The sequence below is a fragment of the Dipodomys spectabilis genome, unplaced genomic scaffold, assembly GCF_019054845.1.
Source record: "Dipodomys spectabilis isolate Male_0828 unplaced genomic scaffold, ASM1905484v1 ptg000054l, whole genome shotgun sequence".
Taxonomy (NCBI): Eukaryota; Metazoa; Chordata; class Mammalia; order Rodentia; family Heteromyidae; genus Dipodomys; species Dipodomys spectabilis.
The window spans coordinates 6,028,512-6,046,978 of record NW_024870731.1 but is presented as its reverse complement, the minus strand read 5'-3'; the positions used below and the strand labels follow the sequence as shown (position 1 = coordinate 6,046,978).

The window sequence follows — 18,467 nt, the reverse complement described above, 5'->3', positions numbered from 1 at the left end:
GTGGCAATCAATAAGCCAGAAGAGAGCCCTCACCAAAACCAAACTGGCCATTACTTCAATCTTAAGATTTCTTAGCCTTTTAGGGCTGGGCATGATGAGCATGGTGGCTCATGCTTGTAATCCCAGCTACTTGGAAGGGGAATATTGAGAGGAATATGATTCAAGACCAGTCATAGCAAAAAGTTAGCAAGACCCCATATCACCCAATAAGCTGTAGTTAAAGCTATGTGGAAGGATCATTGTCCAGATTGGTCCTGGTAAAAAACACAAAACCTGTAAGGTTATGGTGGCTTATTCCAGTAATCCTAGCTCCTCGGGAGGCTGAGGTCTAAAATCAAAATTCAAAAGAAAGTGTAGTTTTATTTCTAACCACCAAAAAAGCTGGAAGTGGAACTGTAGCTCAAGTGGTAGAGTGCTAGCCTAAAGTGGAAAAGCTCAGGGACAGTGCCCAGGCCCTGAGTTCAAACCCTAGGACTAGTACACTAGTGCACATGTGCAACACACACACACACACCTTACCTGAAAAATACCTAAAGCAAAAAGGGGTAGAGGGCTGAAGTGATAAGAATGATTGTCGTGCAAGCAGAAGCTGAGTTCAAACCCCAATTGTGCCACACACAAAAAATTAAAAAATAAAATAAACCAGGCGCCGGTGGCTCACGCCTGTGATCCTTGCTACTCAGGAGGCTGAGATCTGAGGACCATGGTTCAAAGCCAGCCCGGGCAGCAAAAGTCTGTGAGATTCTTTTCTCCAATTAACCACCAGAAAACTGGAAGTGGCTCTGTGACTCAAATGGTAGAGTGCTAACCTTGAGCTTAAGAGCTCAGGGACAGAGCCTAGACACAGAGTTCGAACCCCATACCGACAAAAAAGTAAAAATTAAAAATAAAATAAAATCGGGCTGGGAAGATGGCTCAGTGGTAGAGTGCTTGCCTCGCATGCATGAGGCCCTGGGTTCGATTCCTCAGCACCACATAAGCAGAAAAAAGCTGGAAGTGGCGCTGTGGCTCAAGTGGTAAAGCGCTAGCCTTGAGCTGAAGAGCTAAGGGACAGCGCCCAGGCCCAGAGTTCAGGCCCCACGACTGGATCCAAAAAAAAAAATAAAATAAAATAAAATAAAATAAAATAAAATAAAATCTATTTTTCTAGCCTCCAGAATATAGGAAATTTCTGTGGTTTAAGTCATCAAGTTCAGTATTTTGTTATGGTAGTTAAATCCCATTAATATTGATTTAAACACCCAATGTAGGGCTGGGAATATGGCTTAGTGGTAGAATGCTTGCCTAGCATGATTGAAATCCTGGATTCGATCCCTCAGTACCACATAAGCAAAAAAAGCCAGAAGTGGTGTTATGGTTCAAGTGGTAGAGTGCTAGGCTTGAGCAAAAGAAGCTCAGGGACAGTGACCAGGCCTTGAGTTCAAGCCCCATGATTGGCAAAAAAAAAAAACCAACACCTCATATATATACATTAAAAACTACCTCCCCCTCCTTGCTGGTCCTTAGGGCCTGGATACTGCCCCTGAACTTTTGTGTTCAAGGCTAGTCTACCACTTGAACCACAGCTTCCCCTTGGCCTTTTGGTGGTTATGTTAATAGGAGATAAAGAGTCCCATGACCTTTCCTACCTGGGCTGGCTTTAAACTGCAATTCTCATATCTCAGCTTCCTGAACAGCTAGGATTACAGGCATGCGCCACTGGTGCCCCACTGAGACTTTTGTATTTTTAAGAGTTGCAGGTACCACCAATTCACTGCTTCTTAAAAGCTATATGTGAAAGAGTTGCCAGGTCAGCACAAAGCCACTCTTTAGAGTGTGTCTTTTCTTCTTCTCTTTTTTCTTTCCTTTTCTTTTTTTTTGTGCTAGACTGTGATTAGAACTCAGGGCCTAGACACTATCCTTAGCTTTTTCACCCAAACTGGTGCTCTACCATTTGAACCATGGCTATAGCTCTGGCTTTCTGGTGGTTACATGGAGATACAAGTCTCATGAATTCCTGCTTGGGCTCGCTTTGACCTGTTATCATCAGATCTCAGCCTCCTGAATATCTACGGTTATAGGCATAAATCACTTGTACCCAGAAGAGCATTTTAAGAGCTATCTTTAACCTCAGGATATCATAATTAAATAATTCCTAATTTATAGTTTTTTTCTCTTCTTTCACAAGTACAAGGGGACTCATCTCCTTTCTTTCAAATGACTTCAGGCTGTGAATACCAAAGAAAATTCAATTTAGGGAACATTTTGAGAATGTATTTTGCCCCTTTGTATATAATGCAATTTTAGAAAATGCATACACTGTAAGAAGACGTATAAAAAGTATCAAATTTGAATGCAAAGACTATGCTTACATTTGGGAAAATAAAATATGAGGAACTATACTCTGAAACAGTTCTTTTTTCCCCTTGTACATTCTTTCAAACTTCAACTGTTCAGATATTCTATTACATTACTTACTGTTTTTCTGGTTGAACCACTGCAATTTTCCTTTGTTTATGAACTGTTAAAAGAGAAAAAATAGCAAAGAAAAAATTTAACTAAGGAAAATTATATACATATTAAGCTTCTATCAGCATATTTAATACCTAGTTCTATGTATGCATAACTGGCAAAAACTACATATTAGGGCTTATGTGTCTGAATATCTAACCTAAACTGGGTAGGGATCTTTATGCAAAAAGCAGATATACTATTTCCAGGACTCTCTGGGTCAATAAATTCCTATGAGTATATTCTAAACAAAACTAAGTATCCAAAAGAAAAATTGACTCAACCAGAGTGCCAAGACCATTCAAAAGAGAAAGGAGAGTCTTCAATATGAGGTGCTAGGAAAACATCATATACAAAAATCAACTTAAATCAGATAAAAATCTAAGGAGGTAAAACAAAACTCTTACATATAAGAAAATACTCACAATTTGGTTTATCACTAATTCCTTAAATATAACATCAAAAGCAGAGGCAATAGAGTTGAAGTAGACTATAAAAAAATTGAAAGCATGTAAAAATAGTGAAAGACTACCTACAAATGGGAGAAAATATAAACCATATATTTGATAGGAGACTAATATTTAGAATATAATTCCCTACAACTCAATAATTAAAAGTAACCCAATTTAAAAAGAAGCAAAGGATCACATTTTTCCATAGAACATATACTCATGGATAATAAGGCATATGAAAACATGCTTAACATCACTAATCTTCTGGGAAATGCAAATCAAAACTAAAATGAGACCACTTTAAATGGCTATCAAAACCAAAACAGCCATAAGTAGACAATAAATGCTGGGTGTATAGCAACTGAAGCTTCATAGCTACTGGTATGGATATAATATAACACTGGTGTGATGTAACATACTGCTCTGGAAAAGCATAAACACAGCATTGCCAATGGCTCACTATTCTACTCCTCAGTACAGAAATGAAAGCATACGTCTACATAAGAATTAGTACACTAATGTTCACAGAAACATTGGCCATAACAGTAATCAACTGGAAGCAACCCAAATGTTCATCAACTGATAAGTGGACAAATTGTGCACATCCATACAATGAAATATTAGTTTATAAAGTAATAAAATACTGATAGGTACTATAATACAGATGAATTCTTGAAGTTACACCAAGGCAGTCACGATGTGATTCCACTTATTTGTTTTTTGTTTTTTTTTGTTACCTTTAAGTAGTTATACAAAGGAGGTGCCATTTATCAAAGCAGTTTATGAATACAATGCATCTTGATTAGTATCTCCCCCTTGTGTGATTTCATTTAGATGAATGGTCTAACACAGAGGTAAACCTAAGGACACAAAAACTAGATTCATGATTGCCTGGAAAGGAGGGATTGGCTATTAATGGCTTTGTAGTCTCTTTTGGAGATGAAGAAAATGTTCTTAAATTACAACAAATGTTCTTAATTGTACAACATGGTAGGCCTACTGAAACTATTGAATTGCATATTTTAAAAGAGCAAATTTCCTAGTATGTTAATTATATTTTAATAAAACTGTTTTAAAAGAAATGGGAGGTAAGGATAGGGAAGGAAGGGGGAAAATGGGGGAGAACAATAGAAGGGTGACATTGACCAGGAAGCACTGTACTCATAATCTGACTTATGAAATTGCAATCCCTTTGTATAGTTGCTTAATTATAATTTTTTAAAAAGTAGTATGGGGGAGAGGATAAGAAGTTACTTTCAAGATTAGGATGCTAAGAGACTGCTTCCATCTTGTTCATTTCTTTTGTTCTTTCACTTTCTCGTTCTCATAAAAGCCAATTGCCATGCTGTGAGCTGTCCTATGGAGAGATCCACTTGAGAAATAACTAAGGGAAGCCTTCAGATAACAGCTAAGAAAGAGCGAAGGTCCTCACTTCAACAGTCAATGAAAATAAATTTCTGCTGCTATTATTGTCAGAACATATGTACTTCTCAAAATTCTTCTGAAACCTGATTAGGTTTCAGTAAGAAAGGAAAGTAATTATATTATGAAGGAAAACACAGAATTAGACTTGAATTCAGGGCCTCTTCTGCTTGAGCCACACTCTCATTTGCCCAGCACATTTTGTTTTAGTTATTTTTCAGCTAGGGTCTTGTGATTTTTACCTGGACCAGCCTGGACTACAATTCTCCTATTACAGGAATGACTCACCATGCCTGACTTGTTAATTTGAGAGGATCTTGCTAACGTTTTCTGTCAAGGTAGCCTTAGAACATAGTCCACCTATCTTTGCCTCCCAAGTAGTTGGAATGACAGGCTGAGTTACCATGCCTGGCTAACAGTCTAGTTTAGAATATGAAGATGCAGCAAGAAGCCTTCATATATGAACAATAAAATGGGACCTCATCAGAAATGAAAAATGTCTCAAGACTTGCTAGATTCCAATGGAAATAGAAATATAATTTCTATTATTTACAAATTATTCAATCTATGTATTCTTTTATAGCAAACAGAATGGACTAAGATCTGACTAAATCTGTAAGACCTTCCCCAAGCCAACACCTGAGTTGATGCCTGTCCTGACTGGTACTTTCAATGCAGTATAGGAGAAAGCTGGGTTCATAGAATTCAAATAAGTTGAGCCCATACACTCTTCCCACAGAAACTTAAGAGTTGTTTATTACTTTTTGCAATAATTTCCTATGCAGAAACAGATAAGGAGAATGCCACTTTATTTTTTGTTTCTGACATACTAACTGCTATGAGATATAATAGATCATTTAACAATCTACCCTGTAATCCAGAAACAAATACCTCGTGCCCGTCGAGGAGTACTTAGAGGATGGCCATTGGTTTCACACCAGCCCAGAGGAAATATATCCATGGATTCCACACTCACAATACATTCAGGTATAGGCTTTTTAGAACCTGTTAAGATTTAAAAATAAGTAAAAAAAAAAAAGAAAAAACAAACTTTAAGACCATTAAATAGCTCTTTCACAAATATTTTTCTAAACAATGGTCTACTTTTGCAGTAACTCAGATGTAAGAGTTTTGATAAATATCTTTCTCAGGAGACATACTTTTTTATATATGGTAAGTAGTATAAAAATCAGAAAATGATTTGGCTAGTTGTTTAGAAGAGGTTGCACAAAAGCCTATATTTAATACTGTCCTTCACATCTGCATTAAATACCAATTCTACAAACCAGAAACAGAAAGAACTGTGTCAAGAATATAGCTTCTGGCAGCAGGATAAAAAGGAAAATAGGCACATGGAGTATAGCACTAAGCACTCACAGCCTTCCATCTACAAACCCACCACTGAGTACTGTCCTGAGAAAATAGATCATTTCTATTTTATATTCTTTTTGGTTTTATTTGTTTGGGAAAACAAAAATATCATCTCTTCAATAAGCCAGCTATTAATGTTCATACTCATTTATTTTGTTCACACAAAACGCTTTTTTAATTATTCTTCAAGAAAATAGGGGACTCTTTCATTTCCTAATATTCCAGTTAGAGGATGAGAAAATAAAATTTTAGTTTAGAATACTGTATTTTCAGTCTTTAAACAAGATTGCTATTTAACTAGCTAGTCCAGTAAGGTTAACAAACCACAAAAGTAAACAGGAGTAGCAAAGGAAAGTGACCACAGGAAGTTTCTCAGGGGCACTGCTGCTTACCCTCCAACTGGAGCCATAGATAGGAGCCTCTTACTGCAGTAATGGTGGCAATGCACACTTCTTCAGGAAGAAGAGGATTGACTGCTTCAAGCTTCATGTTCTCCTTAAAGTCATGCTCAGAAACTGACTAGAAAATAAATGAGTCAAATCCATTGCTTGGATTAATATATTAACTTATGTGCTTTTTTCCAAGTACTACTTAATCCCTAGGTCTGCTTTAAAACTATTGGCTTATAATTTATTTTGCCATACTAGGGTTTGAACTCAAGGCCTCATGCTTTTTAGGTATAAGTTCTACTGATGAACCACAATTCTAGCCCTTTATACACTCACTGTTTTTGAGATAGTGTTCTACTTCCTGCAGGGCTCATGCCCAGACATCAATTATTTTACTTTATGCTTCCCACTGTAGCCTAGATGACAGCATAAGCCACCACACCTAGCTTCTGTTGCAATAAAGTCTGTCTGTATTTTCTGCCTGAGCTGGCCTGGAACTTTGATCTTCTTAAAATGTTGTTCTGAAAAGTATAGAGAATCCTCTAATACCAAATATGGGGAAATGCTTGTGAGTTTCCCGCGATAATTGTATCAATTTTCTATGTAATTTTGTTAATTTTTCATTATATATTGACAATATTACTATATATGCACATATAGCTAAAATTAGTAAATATAGTGTTTTTTTTTAAAAAAAAAAGATGTTCTGCCAGGGGCTGGTGGCCCACACCTGTAATCCTAGCAAATCAGGAGGCTGTGGTCTGAGGATTAGAATTCAAAGCCATCCCCGGCAGAAAAGCCACCCTGGGTAGTAAAGTTAAGTAGACTCTTTATCTCCAATTAACTACCAAAAAGCCATAAGTAGAGGTATGGCTCAAGTGGTAGAGCACCAACCTTGAGCAGAAAAAGCTAAGGAAAAGCACCCTGAGTTCAAACCCCAGTACCAGCACACACACCACACACACACACACCCCCCCACACACACATTGCATTTTTTTAAATGGATCTAAATTTTTCATCAAGCCTAAAAAGGTTTTACACAAGCCAGGTACTGAGGCCTATCACCTATAAATACTAGCTATTCAGGAGGCTGAGATCTGAGGAACACAGTTCAAACCCAGCTTGGGTAGGAAAGTCTGTGAGACTATCTCATGGTAGGGGAAAAACAAAGGAGGAGCCAACAATGCTTGATAAGAAATATACTCATTACCTTGCTCATGTAACTGTAACCCCTCTGTATAGTATTTTCACAATAAAAAGCTTATTAAAAAATAAATATCATAATTATATTACACCTAACACAAAATGAACTTAATAGACATCTAAAGACTATTTCATCTAGCCTGTATATTTTTCTCAGCAGCCTATAAACTTTCTCCAAACAGAGCATATTTTAGGACATAAAGCAAGTTTGACAAGTATAAGAAAACAAAAATATCTTTCTATATTGTACTAGATCAAAATAAATAAAACTGAAACTCAATACAAAATAAAAGAACAAAAATTAGACACATAAAGAATGAAAAATACACTGTTGAATGATCTATAGGTCACTGAAGAAACACCCTGGGAAATTCAGCGAAAGAAACTATAGAAAATATTTAAACACACAGCTATAAACAACATTGTTGAATGACCAATGGGTCATTGAAGAAATATGAATCTAATGAAAATGATAACACAACCTTTGAGATACAGCAAAGGCAACACTAATACACCCCCCCACACACACACACATCTAAAGCCTAATGACATTCTTTAAGCCCCTAGAAAAACAACAAACTTCAAACTACCCAATGGAAAGAAATAGTAAAGATTAGGGTAGAGCTGGGTGCCGGTGGCTCACGCCTATAATCCTAGCTACTCAGGAGGCTGAAATCTGAGAATCACAGTTTAAAGCCAGCCTGGGTGGAAAAGTCCCCTGTGAAACTCTTATCTCTAATTAACCACTCAAAAACTGGAACTGTGACTCAAAGTGGTAGAGTGCTAGCTTTGAGCAAAAGAGCTCAGATAGTGCCCAGGCCCTGAGTCCTGAGTTCAAGCCCCACAACTGACAGCCTCCCCACTCCCAAAATATATTAGAGTGGAAATTAATAAAATAAGACAAAAAATCTATACAGCTGAGCAATATTGGCTTATACCTAGAATCCTAGCTGTTCAGGAAGCAGATATCTGAGGATCATGGTTTGAAACCAACCTAAGCAGACAAATCTTCTATCTCTTTCAAAAAGCCAGAAATGGAGGTGTGACTCAAGTGATAGAGTGCTTGCCAGCTATGAGGGAAAAAAACTGAGCAAGAGCCTATAGACTGGATTTCAAGCCCGTGTGTGTGTGTGTGTGTGTGTGTGTGTGTGTGTGTGTGTGTGTGTGTGTGTGTGTGTGTGTGTGTGTGTGTGTGTGTGTGTGTGTGTGTGTGTGTGTGCGCGCGCGCGCGCGTGCTGTCTGTCTGTATTTGTGTCCATGTACATGTGTTCATATACAGACACACACACAAAAACAGGCTAGGGATGTGGTTCATGGGAGAGTTCCTGCCTAGTCAAGGGCAAGGCCCTAAGTTCAAAATTCCAGTATCACACACACAAAACACACACACACACAAATCATCCCAACTGAGGCACATAGTATTGGTTTTGATTTAATACTATTAGGGAAAAAAAGATTTCTCTAACAAAATTATAGCAATGATGTTTTCCTGATGTTATTGCTGCCTTTATGAACATAGTAACAAAAGTCTACTTCATGGTGCGGGGAGGTCTACCAATGGAATAAAAGAAAACAAAACAGCAATATGAAGACCAATGAAAAAGGAAATAATCATAAAATACTGCCATGCTCAGCTGTGACTTTTGGATGCACATAGCAATGTAAAAACTCAACATGAGATGGGTAGGAGGGGGGAAAGGTAATGAAAAATAGCTAAGTGCTCATTTACTATATTATTATACTATATTTCTCAAAAGATGACAGCATATTATTTTTAGAAAGAACTATGAATGCCAGAACTAGAGAGAGAAGAATAGGATGTGATGCCTTCTAGGAAGGGAAGCTAAGGAAAGGGATTGGTCTACATTCTAAACTTATTACTTGCTGCTTTTTGTGTGTGTGTGTGTGTCGGTTGTGGGGCTTGAACTCTGGGCCTGAGCGCTGTCCCTCAGCTCTTCAGCTCAAGGCTAGCACTCTACCACTTGAGCCACGCACCACTTCTGGTTATCTGGTGGTTTATTGGAGATAAGAGTCTCATGGCCTTTCCTGCCCGGAATGGCTTTGAACCATGATCCTCAGATCTCAGCCTCCTGAGTAGCTAGGATTACAGGCGTGAGCTCCCTGTGCCCGGCTTTTTTTCCTTTTTAAAATATGTATATGTATTATTTGGATAGAAATTATTTTTAAGCAAGCTTAATTGTTCTCTGCTTTATATTTCAACATTTTTTCATATTACTGAACCATCAAATTAGGACATAACACTTCAAATTCACATCATTTCAAAAAGAAAATATGAAACTACAAATCTATAATTAAGTAACATAATTAGCAAACCATCTAACTACCTTCTATAATAAAAGTATTTTTCTTTGGACATTTTATTACAATCAACTAAGTATCTGGTTTGAGTGATACGGTGAGCTTGAAAGTAACTTCATGACAAGCAGGTGAAAGACAACAGTCCTGCTTCCCTGAGGCAATGCCATAAGGGGTCTCACCAGAGGGAAGCACCTCTGGGGAGCAGCTTCAGCACCACACTGTTTGAGGTAGTCGGCCCAGTCGAAGTCCTGGCTAGGATATCCTATATGGAAACAAAAGAGCAATGATTTATACAACATATGCTTACTGGTTCTACCACTTTATCAAGTATCTACTGACAACTTCTAATGATTTGAGTGTGTTGATCATTTTAGAAAGGGAGGAAAGTACCCTGTAAATCCAAATCATAGCTACTTTCTTCAGAACGTGGGATCAAACTCAATAACTCATGATTAATTTTATAAACCAGAGCAACTCTGGTCAAACTATGATAATAAAAGAAGAATCTTTAGATAGCGTTTAAACCTTTAAAGTTCAAATGAGGCACTTACTTCAATCAATATTTTATTTTTAAGAAGTTGCTTGCCAGGAGCCAGTGGCTCATGCCTGTAATCCTAGCTACTAAGGAGGCTGAGACCTAGGATGGCAGTTCAAAGCCAGCCGGGGCAGGAAAGTCTGCGAGACTCTTATCTCCAATTAACTACAAGACTGGAAGTGGTGCTGTGGTGCAAGTGGTAGAGCTCTTGCTTTGGGCTGAAGAGCTCAGGGACAGGGCCCAGGCCCAGAGTTCAAGCCCATGACAGCCAAAAAGAAAAAAGGTTGCTGGGAATTTACCAAAAGAATTTAAGACAGTTATGACTGGATGTCATTTCTGGAAATAAATCTTATTGTCAATTTTAGTAGGACATGGGCTCTAAAGGAAAGAAATATAGGACTATTTTCTCAGTGAACTTTTTTTCTTTGATAAGGCCATTTCCTTAAACATGTCATAGTTAATAGTGGTATAGCACTATTTTCAGATTCATAAACTCCAGAATCTCAATGCTCTGAGGCTATAAGGACAATGGCTATTGGTTACAGTGTTAACTATATACAGTGGCAACATCTATACCACAGACAGGAAGAATGAGTCTAATATTTAATAACAGCAGGGTAACTATGGTTGACAACAATTAATTGGATATTCAAAAGAGCTAGAAGCAAAGATTTTTAATGTTCTCAGCACAAAGAAATAATGTATGTCTGAGGATATGCCAATTACCCTGATCTATTCATTATGAATTTATTTGCATACTGAAATCCATCTTGTATCCCAGAAATACATGATTACTATGTGTCAAGTCAAGAAAATTTTAAAAACTTTCAATGCTCTTATAATCTGAGTCATAAATTTATCCCAGAAAAAAAGCTTAATTCCCTACTTCATTCCACCAAGATTTTTGAAACTGTCATCTCCAACACAATGCCTGACTCTACCGTCTGTATGGAAGGAGCTGGGTGGCTCACTGTGCCTGAACTGCTCTCTGCCTCTGAGAGCTTAATACTACACAGAAACAGAGCAGGCTACTCAAGACTATATCCTCCTACAATCGACAGCCCCTACAAATCACCTTCCCTGCCTAACCAAGAAAGGCTCCATGTCCTTTGTCCCCACTTTACTTCCTGATAGGACACTTTTTGTCATTTTCAACTACAAACTTTCCTTCTTGTTACAAAGACAGCTGATTTGGCTCTAACAATACTAACAACTTCAACATCTTTAATAAAATTCTTTTCTCCTTTTCACCTGAAAATAGCATGCAGGATAAAAAAAAACTACGAAGCCTTCTTTTCAAACAAAGAACTTCTTTCATATAACACCCTCCTTCCATACCATACCTTCCTTCTCTGATTACCACAGGAAAATGGGCATATCTATCAGTCCACAAATGCATCATTTCTTTAATTAGGTACTCCTATGCTCTGCTCACGGGCAGAGAACCTGGGAAGTTCTGTGAGTGTCTTCTCCTACTTTTCCCCTGAAAGGGCTAGGTTACACTCATTTTATCTACCTCATGACCAGCTCAATGTCTGCTTCATAAGAAACATTACATGAACACTTGTTGGATGAATGAAGGCTGGATAGAGAGCCTTCAGACATATAACCCTTGTCAACACCAGTGTTTCAGTGATGAAAGTCGTACTTAACTAACCAGAGACCTACCAATGAAGAATACACAGATAACCTATCAATTTGTTTTGCTTATATAAAACATCAGATAAATATTGAATGTTTTCAAGATGCTGTTAAAAACATTAAAACTTTCATGCAATTATGATGAATTAAATCATAGTTAAATGTCTTGATTTTTAAAAGGCCAAAGATTCTATTTTACAAGGTTGCAGACATTTTACATTTTCCCTGCAAATAGCAGGGAAATGAGCTAATACTTTGCTCCCTAGAGCCCGAGTCCTATTCCTTACTAATGAGGTCCAGACATTAAAAATTATCCATCACCTACTTTCTAGCCCTGCTCTTTCTAACAGTTAGCTAGCTCCAAATGTTCTGTGTCCTTCCTTGCCCACTCCTATGTGAACTCTCAGAGACTCAAGACAGAACAGACTGAGCAGCTAGCACAGAATCCAGGCCTGAAACTGGCTTTCTATCTGGTTATACAGACAAATTTGTCAACTCAGGATAACAGAATATACTGTTTAACAGCTTCTTAGCTTGACTTGTAACTTTTCAAATATGTAAGTATCTGAAATCTATACCATCATTTATACTTGCCTCAGGTCCTCAAAATATTAGGAACAAAATCACAAAATACTTGACAATGTCATTTAACATACATCTCATTTATGGCTGGGAAGGTGGCTCAGTAGTACAGGGCTTGCTTAATATGCATAAGGTCCTGGGTTCTATTCCTCAGCACCACATAAACAGAAAAGCCAGAAGTGGCACTGTGGCTCAAGTGGTAGAGTGCTAACCTTGAGCAAAAGTAGCTCAGGGACAGTGCCCAGAACCTGAGTTCAATTCCCAGGACTGGCAAAAAAAGAAAAACATACATCTCACTTTAAGATATAAGGCAGGAGGACCATGAGTTTGCAGTCAGATTGGACTACATACAGAGTTCCAAGCCAGACTGGGCTATATAGTAGAACACTGTCTCAGAAAGAGAGAAAAAATTCGCTAGGTGAGGTGCTTCATAACTGTAATCCCATATACTTGGCAGATAGAAACAGGAGGATCAAGTTTCAAGGCCAGTCCAGGCAAAAAGTTAACAAGAGCCTATCTCAAAAAACAAGCTTGTAGCCAGGCACTAGTGGCTCATGCCTGTAATCCTAGCTACTCAGGAGGATGAGATCTGATGGTCATGGTTCAAAGCCAGCCCAGGCAGAAAAGCCCATGAGACGCTTATCTCCAATTAACCATCAGAAAACCGGAAGTGGTGCTATGGCTCAAGTGGTAGAGCACTTGCCTTGAGCTGAAGAGTACAGGGACAGCGCCCAGGCCCAGAGTTCAAGCCCCTTGACCAACAACAACAACAACAACAAAAACAAGCTTGTAATCTCAGCTGTGCATAGTGCAGAGGTAGAAGTCATAGTCTAAGCCAGACCCAGGCAAAAACAAGACCTTATATAAAAAATAACTAAAGAAAAAAGGGCTGGAAGGCCCAAGTGGAAGAGTATCTACCTAATAAATGTGAAGCCCTAAGTTCAAACTCCATAACACGCCCCCCCATAAGTAAATCAATTATTTTAAGGACACAACAATGCATGAATTTGCACCTGGAGGTGGAATGATGTGTAGACCATTCTTCAGACTCCACTGCACAGGGAAGATGCCAGGACTATTGGCATGGCACACAAATGATCGCCGCTCATGATGCTCTGGCCGTAAATCATCCATTTCCACCAGAAAGTACTTCTCGTCAAAAACCTATACATGCAAATAACAGATAAAACAGAGAGTGGCTTTATATTTGTGTGTATGTGTGAATATATGTTTTCCTTGGCATAGCCAATCATGTCACAAAACTTCATAATTATACTAAGTATTATACTAAAAATTTCAATAAACTTTAACTGTTAGGCACTATTTTAATTAAATATTTTTCATGTGATAAATTAAGTTTTAATCTCCCTAATACTTTAATAAGGTAGATATCATTATCTCCATTTTACAGATAAAGAAAGTGTTTTGTGTGTGTGTGTGTGTGTGTGTGTGTGTGTTTGCGCGCGCAGGCGTGTAATGAGGTTTGAATTCAGGAACTGGGCACTGTCTCAGCTTTTTCATTCAAGGATGGAGCTCTGCCATAGTTCCACTTTCAGCTTTTTGCTGATCAGAGGGGTCAAATGGACTTTATCGTCCAGGCTAGCTTTGAACCATGAAATTCAGATCTCAGCCTACTGAGTAGCTAGGATTACAGATGTAATTCATGAACGCCTAGCTGGAAAATGAGTTTAAAGAAAGGTAAAATAACTTAGCTTTGGCTACCCAGCCAGGAAGAAACAAACCTGGCTCCAAACCAAGTATTCAGGCTTCAGACAAAATTTAGCTTCAACTTGGTGTCAGTATACTAACTTTTCAGATCCTTAACCAATTTCAAATGCCAAATGGAGAAGTTAATGAACTCTGGCTCAATATTCTACATCTCTCCAGATTCCACAGTGTTAGGATCCAACTTAAAAGTTCAAAATTCCTCCTTGCTCTGGGAATAACCTTCTACCAGACAAGGAAAAATTAAATCTGAACAGGTCAGATGAATCATCACCCAAACAACTATTCCTAAACTCACACTTTACTGAGTTCTACTTTTAGTAAATGGGCTTCTGCACTAGTTCAAAACTGAATCCTTTTCCTAACATAGTAACCCAGTAACTAGGCTTTAATGATGTGCAAATTTTATAGTTACTCCAAACAAAGGCCTTATTTTTGTGAGTTGACTGAAAGATTAAAATCTGAATTGTAGTACATGGCTAGATCTGGTGACACTAATTGCCTGTTCCCTACATAATTCTTCATCTCAACCAGCTCTGCATCTGACTGGACTGTGATGATACTGCCTGTCTCCAATATTTTACAGTTACCCTGACCTGCATACCAGTCAAACCTCTTCTAGTTATATACAGTTAGACTTGTGCCAAGTCTCACTCCTCTGGTGCCTAGGCTCACTGCTTTGGTTGGTTAGCGCTACCAACCTCAGAAGAAGGAATGAGCCACAGAAAACTGATAATAAAAAATATGCACACATACAGTTCTGACCTCACAAATGAGTTGGATTAGTAGAGTCTGAAGATGAAATCACTACAATCTCCTCAACCATACACCCTGATGTGGACTCTTAAAAAGATAATTGCTCCCATTTTACCTTAATAACTGTAGCAGGAGAGATCCCAAAAGGAGACCAGGGGTCCACAGCTTCCAATTTCATATTTACAGAGAATGTATGAATACCAATAACTTTTTTGTCCTAGAATGCAAACATCAAAAGGAATAAAAACACCATGCTTTTACATTAATTTTATACTCATGTGTAGCTGAATCTAATTACTTAAATAATGGAACTGCCCAGCTTGTGGTAAATCCTGTAATTATCTTCCCAGGAGAAAAAAGAAACAATTCAGGACAAAAAAAAATAACACAGAAAGTAATCCACTCTACCTCTCTGGAACATAAGGACTATCTGGAGGAAAAAAACTCAATTTATTTTATAACAAGTTTATTCTATGTACTTAAGAACAGGAAACATTCAAATTGCTTTAAGAAAAGTGTGGGAGGGGGTGTGAAGGGGGAGGGAGGGGGGAAAGGATGGGAAGGAGAAACAAAGGAGGAAGCAATCATGTTTGATAAGAAATGTACTCATTACCATGCCCATGTAATTGTTTTTTGTTTTTTTTTGGGTCCAGTCGTGGGGCCTGAACTCTGGGGCCTGGGCGCAGTCCCTCAGCTCTTCAGCTCAAGGCTAGCACTCTACCACTTGAGCCACAGCACCACTTCCGGCTTTTTTCTTTTTGCTTATGTGGTGCTGAGGAATCGAACCCAGGGCCTCAGGCATGCAAGGCAAGCACTCTACCACTGAGCCACCTTCCCAGCCCCTGCCCATGTAATTGTAACCCCTCTGTATGGCATTTTCACAATAAAAGAAAAAGAAAGAAAAGTCGGGGAGAATTCAGGCAACTGATGGAAGAAAATAAGGGTCCTTGTCCCTCCAGCCTGAAACCCTCTTGCAGCAGTTATGGCACTTTCCTACTTCCAGGTATTATTTTTTAGTTTTTAATGTCCTCAACTTGCTTTTCTCTACAGTAAGGAGAACACTGCTATCATATGCTTTTGTTCTTACCTTAAATAAGTAAGATGGTAATGGTTCTTTCTCCTCCTCTTTCACTTTGGTCAAAATCTCTTGCCACTCAGCTTCATTTTTCAGATGTCTGATAGCTTTAGTAGGACAAGACAGCACACTTTAGTTGAAAATAAGAAAACCTATTCAATTTTTAACTATTATGCAAGCATTCATATAATAAAAAAAATGGGCTTTCCACTGGGAACAAGAGGTTAAGCCACATATGCCATTCTCATACAAAACAACTTACATCTCAGTTTGGCGCCTAGACAGTTAAATTTTGTGGAAAAAAAGCCTAAGACTGGCTGGGCGCTGGTGGCTCAAACCTGTAATCCTAGCTACTCAGGAGGCTGAGATCTGAGGATCACAGTTTGAAGCCAGACGGACAAAAAAAGTTCCTGTGAGACTCTTAACTGCCAGAAAACTGGAAGTGGAGCTGTGGCTCAAAGTGGCAGAGTACTACCAGTATCCAGGCCCTGAGTTCAAGCTCCACCACACACACACATACATACACACACACACACACACACACCACACACAAACACACACACACACACACACACACACACACACCCCACAAACCCTAAGACTGGAAGAATTGCTTTGTACATAAAGCAATAATCATTCAGCTGGCCACGGTAATGTGGGCCTAAACATCCTAGCTACAGCAGAAGTACTAAATAGGAGGATACTGGTCCTGATTAGCTGAGGTAAATATTATTCAAGATACAATTTGAAAACTAGTAAGCAAAAAGGTTTGGGTAAACAAGCACCATGGTTCCTGCTTATAATCCTAGCTACTCAGGAGACTTAGATCTGAGAATTAAGGTTCAAAGCCAGGCTGGCTTGACAAATTCTCAAGACTCTTCTCTCCAATTAACCAGCAAAAAGCTGGAATTGGAGACATGGCTCAAAAAAACAGTAAACACGAGGCTCTGATTTGAAGCCCCAATACTGGCACCAAAAAAAAAAAAAAAAGGCTGGGGATATGAATCATGGTAGACCTCCTGCCTAGGCAAGGGCAAAGCCCCAAGCCCAAAACCCCAGCTCCCCCCCCCCCAATAAAAATAATCATCCCAAATGGAACATAAAATAGCTGCAAATTGATTTAAACAACAATTTGATTTAATATTAGAATTTCCTTTAATCAACATTTGTTGTGAACTCAATTTGCTACATACATATATCTAAATGCTACATAAGGAATTTTATTACTTTGTGTTGGTAATAGTATGAGTTAGGATAAGTCTATGAAGTATATCAGTATGTGTAGTAAATTATAGCTGGAATAAAATCAAAAGCATAACACATTTACTTGAACAACCCCATATTAATCTGTTGTAATATCTCTATTATGTGAACAAAGGCTATCACAAAATATAGAAAAATGTATTTTTCAGGCTCACAGAGAATAATAATACCAATATAACAATAATGTAACAGTTAATAGAAAAATGCTGTTATTTCTATTCACCTGATGGGGGCTGAAGCTCATATCCCTGTTGAGCAGCCCAACCAATGTGATGAAGAAAAGGATCCAAGTAATACAACCATTGCTCCAAATTGTCAGGACTCTCAAGTCCTTCATAGCGCAGCTTCAGCCGTCCCCCGATGTTTTCTACTACAGTAACAATCCAAGTGCTTAAAGAGTCCTGAAAAGCTTGGCATTCTAGCCTGGATCCTGGAGCAATGAGATCTAAAGGATTTCTTCCATTACGGAGCTATACATTGAAAAAGTGAAACAAAATAAATTAATCTAATACATTTTAAAAGTCAAGTTGTAAATAATCTTTTTTTTTTTTTTTTGTTGGTCGTGGGGCTTGAACTCTGGGCCTGGGCGCTGTACCTCAGCTCTTCAGCTCAAGGCGAGCGCTCTACCACTTGAGCTACAGCGCCACTTCCGGTTTTCTGGTGGTTTATTGGAGATAGGAGTCTCATGGTCTCTCCTGCCCGGGCTGGCTTTGAACCGTGATCCTCAGATCTCAGCCTCCTGAGTAGCTAGGATTACAGGCGTGAGCCACCAGCGCCCGGCTCTTTATTTTTTTATTTTTATTTATTTTTTTTATTTTTTTTGGGTCCGGTTGTGGGGCCTGAACTCTGGACCTGGGCACTGTCCCTCAGCTCTTCAGCTCAAGGCTAGTGCTCTACCACTTGAGCCACAGCACCACTTCCGGCTTTTTTCTTTTTGCTTATGTGGTGCTGAGGAATTGAACCCAGGACCTCAGGCATGCAAGGCAAGCGCTCTACCACTGAGCCACCTTCCCAGCCCCTGTAAATAATCTTAAACCTGTCTTCACATGTTTATTCATTTGAAAGCCAATGACACTGAGTACTATTATTCAAGTCCCTTACAGTATTATTTCTAGGTAACACAAAAATGTTTACATTCAAGAAAATCTACCTAGTCCAGTAAGCTTATTCTAAAAAAATCTAGTTTTCTTTAGTTTCACTTAGTAAGAACTTTTAAGCTATCACCATTACTTGTCTCTGATTAT

The 18,467-nt window shown here is 38.5% G+C and overlaps 1 protein-coding gene across 3 annotated transcripts in view; it reads right to left on the bottom strand.

The window, feature by feature from the left end:
- The window catches only part of Sfmbt1 (Scm like with four mbt domains 1), a 132,921-nt gene that overhangs the window by 16,259 nt on the left and 98,195 nt on the right, over positions 1-18,467 (bottom strand). For all 3 annotated transcript variants that reach the window (XM_042679691.1, XM_042679690.1, XM_042679692.1), the window contains exons 6-13: positions 17,447-17,693; positions 15,973-16,067; positions 15,001-15,102; positions 13,418-13,568; positions 9,826-9,908; positions 6,128-6,254; positions 5,256-5,369; positions 2,458-2,500 (exon numbers count right to left, since the gene is read on the bottom strand). In XM_042679691.1, coding sequence (XP_042535625.1) covers positions 2,458-2,500; positions 5,256-5,369; positions 6,128-6,254; positions 9,826-9,908; positions 13,418-13,568; positions 15,001-15,102; positions 15,973-16,067; positions 17,447-17,693 — 962 coding nt within the window. The remainder of the gene's footprint in view (positions 1-2,457; positions 2,501-5,255; positions 5,370-6,127; positions 6,255-9,825; positions 9,909-13,417; positions 13,569-15,000; positions 15,103-15,972; positions 16,068-17,446; positions 17,694-18,467) is intronic.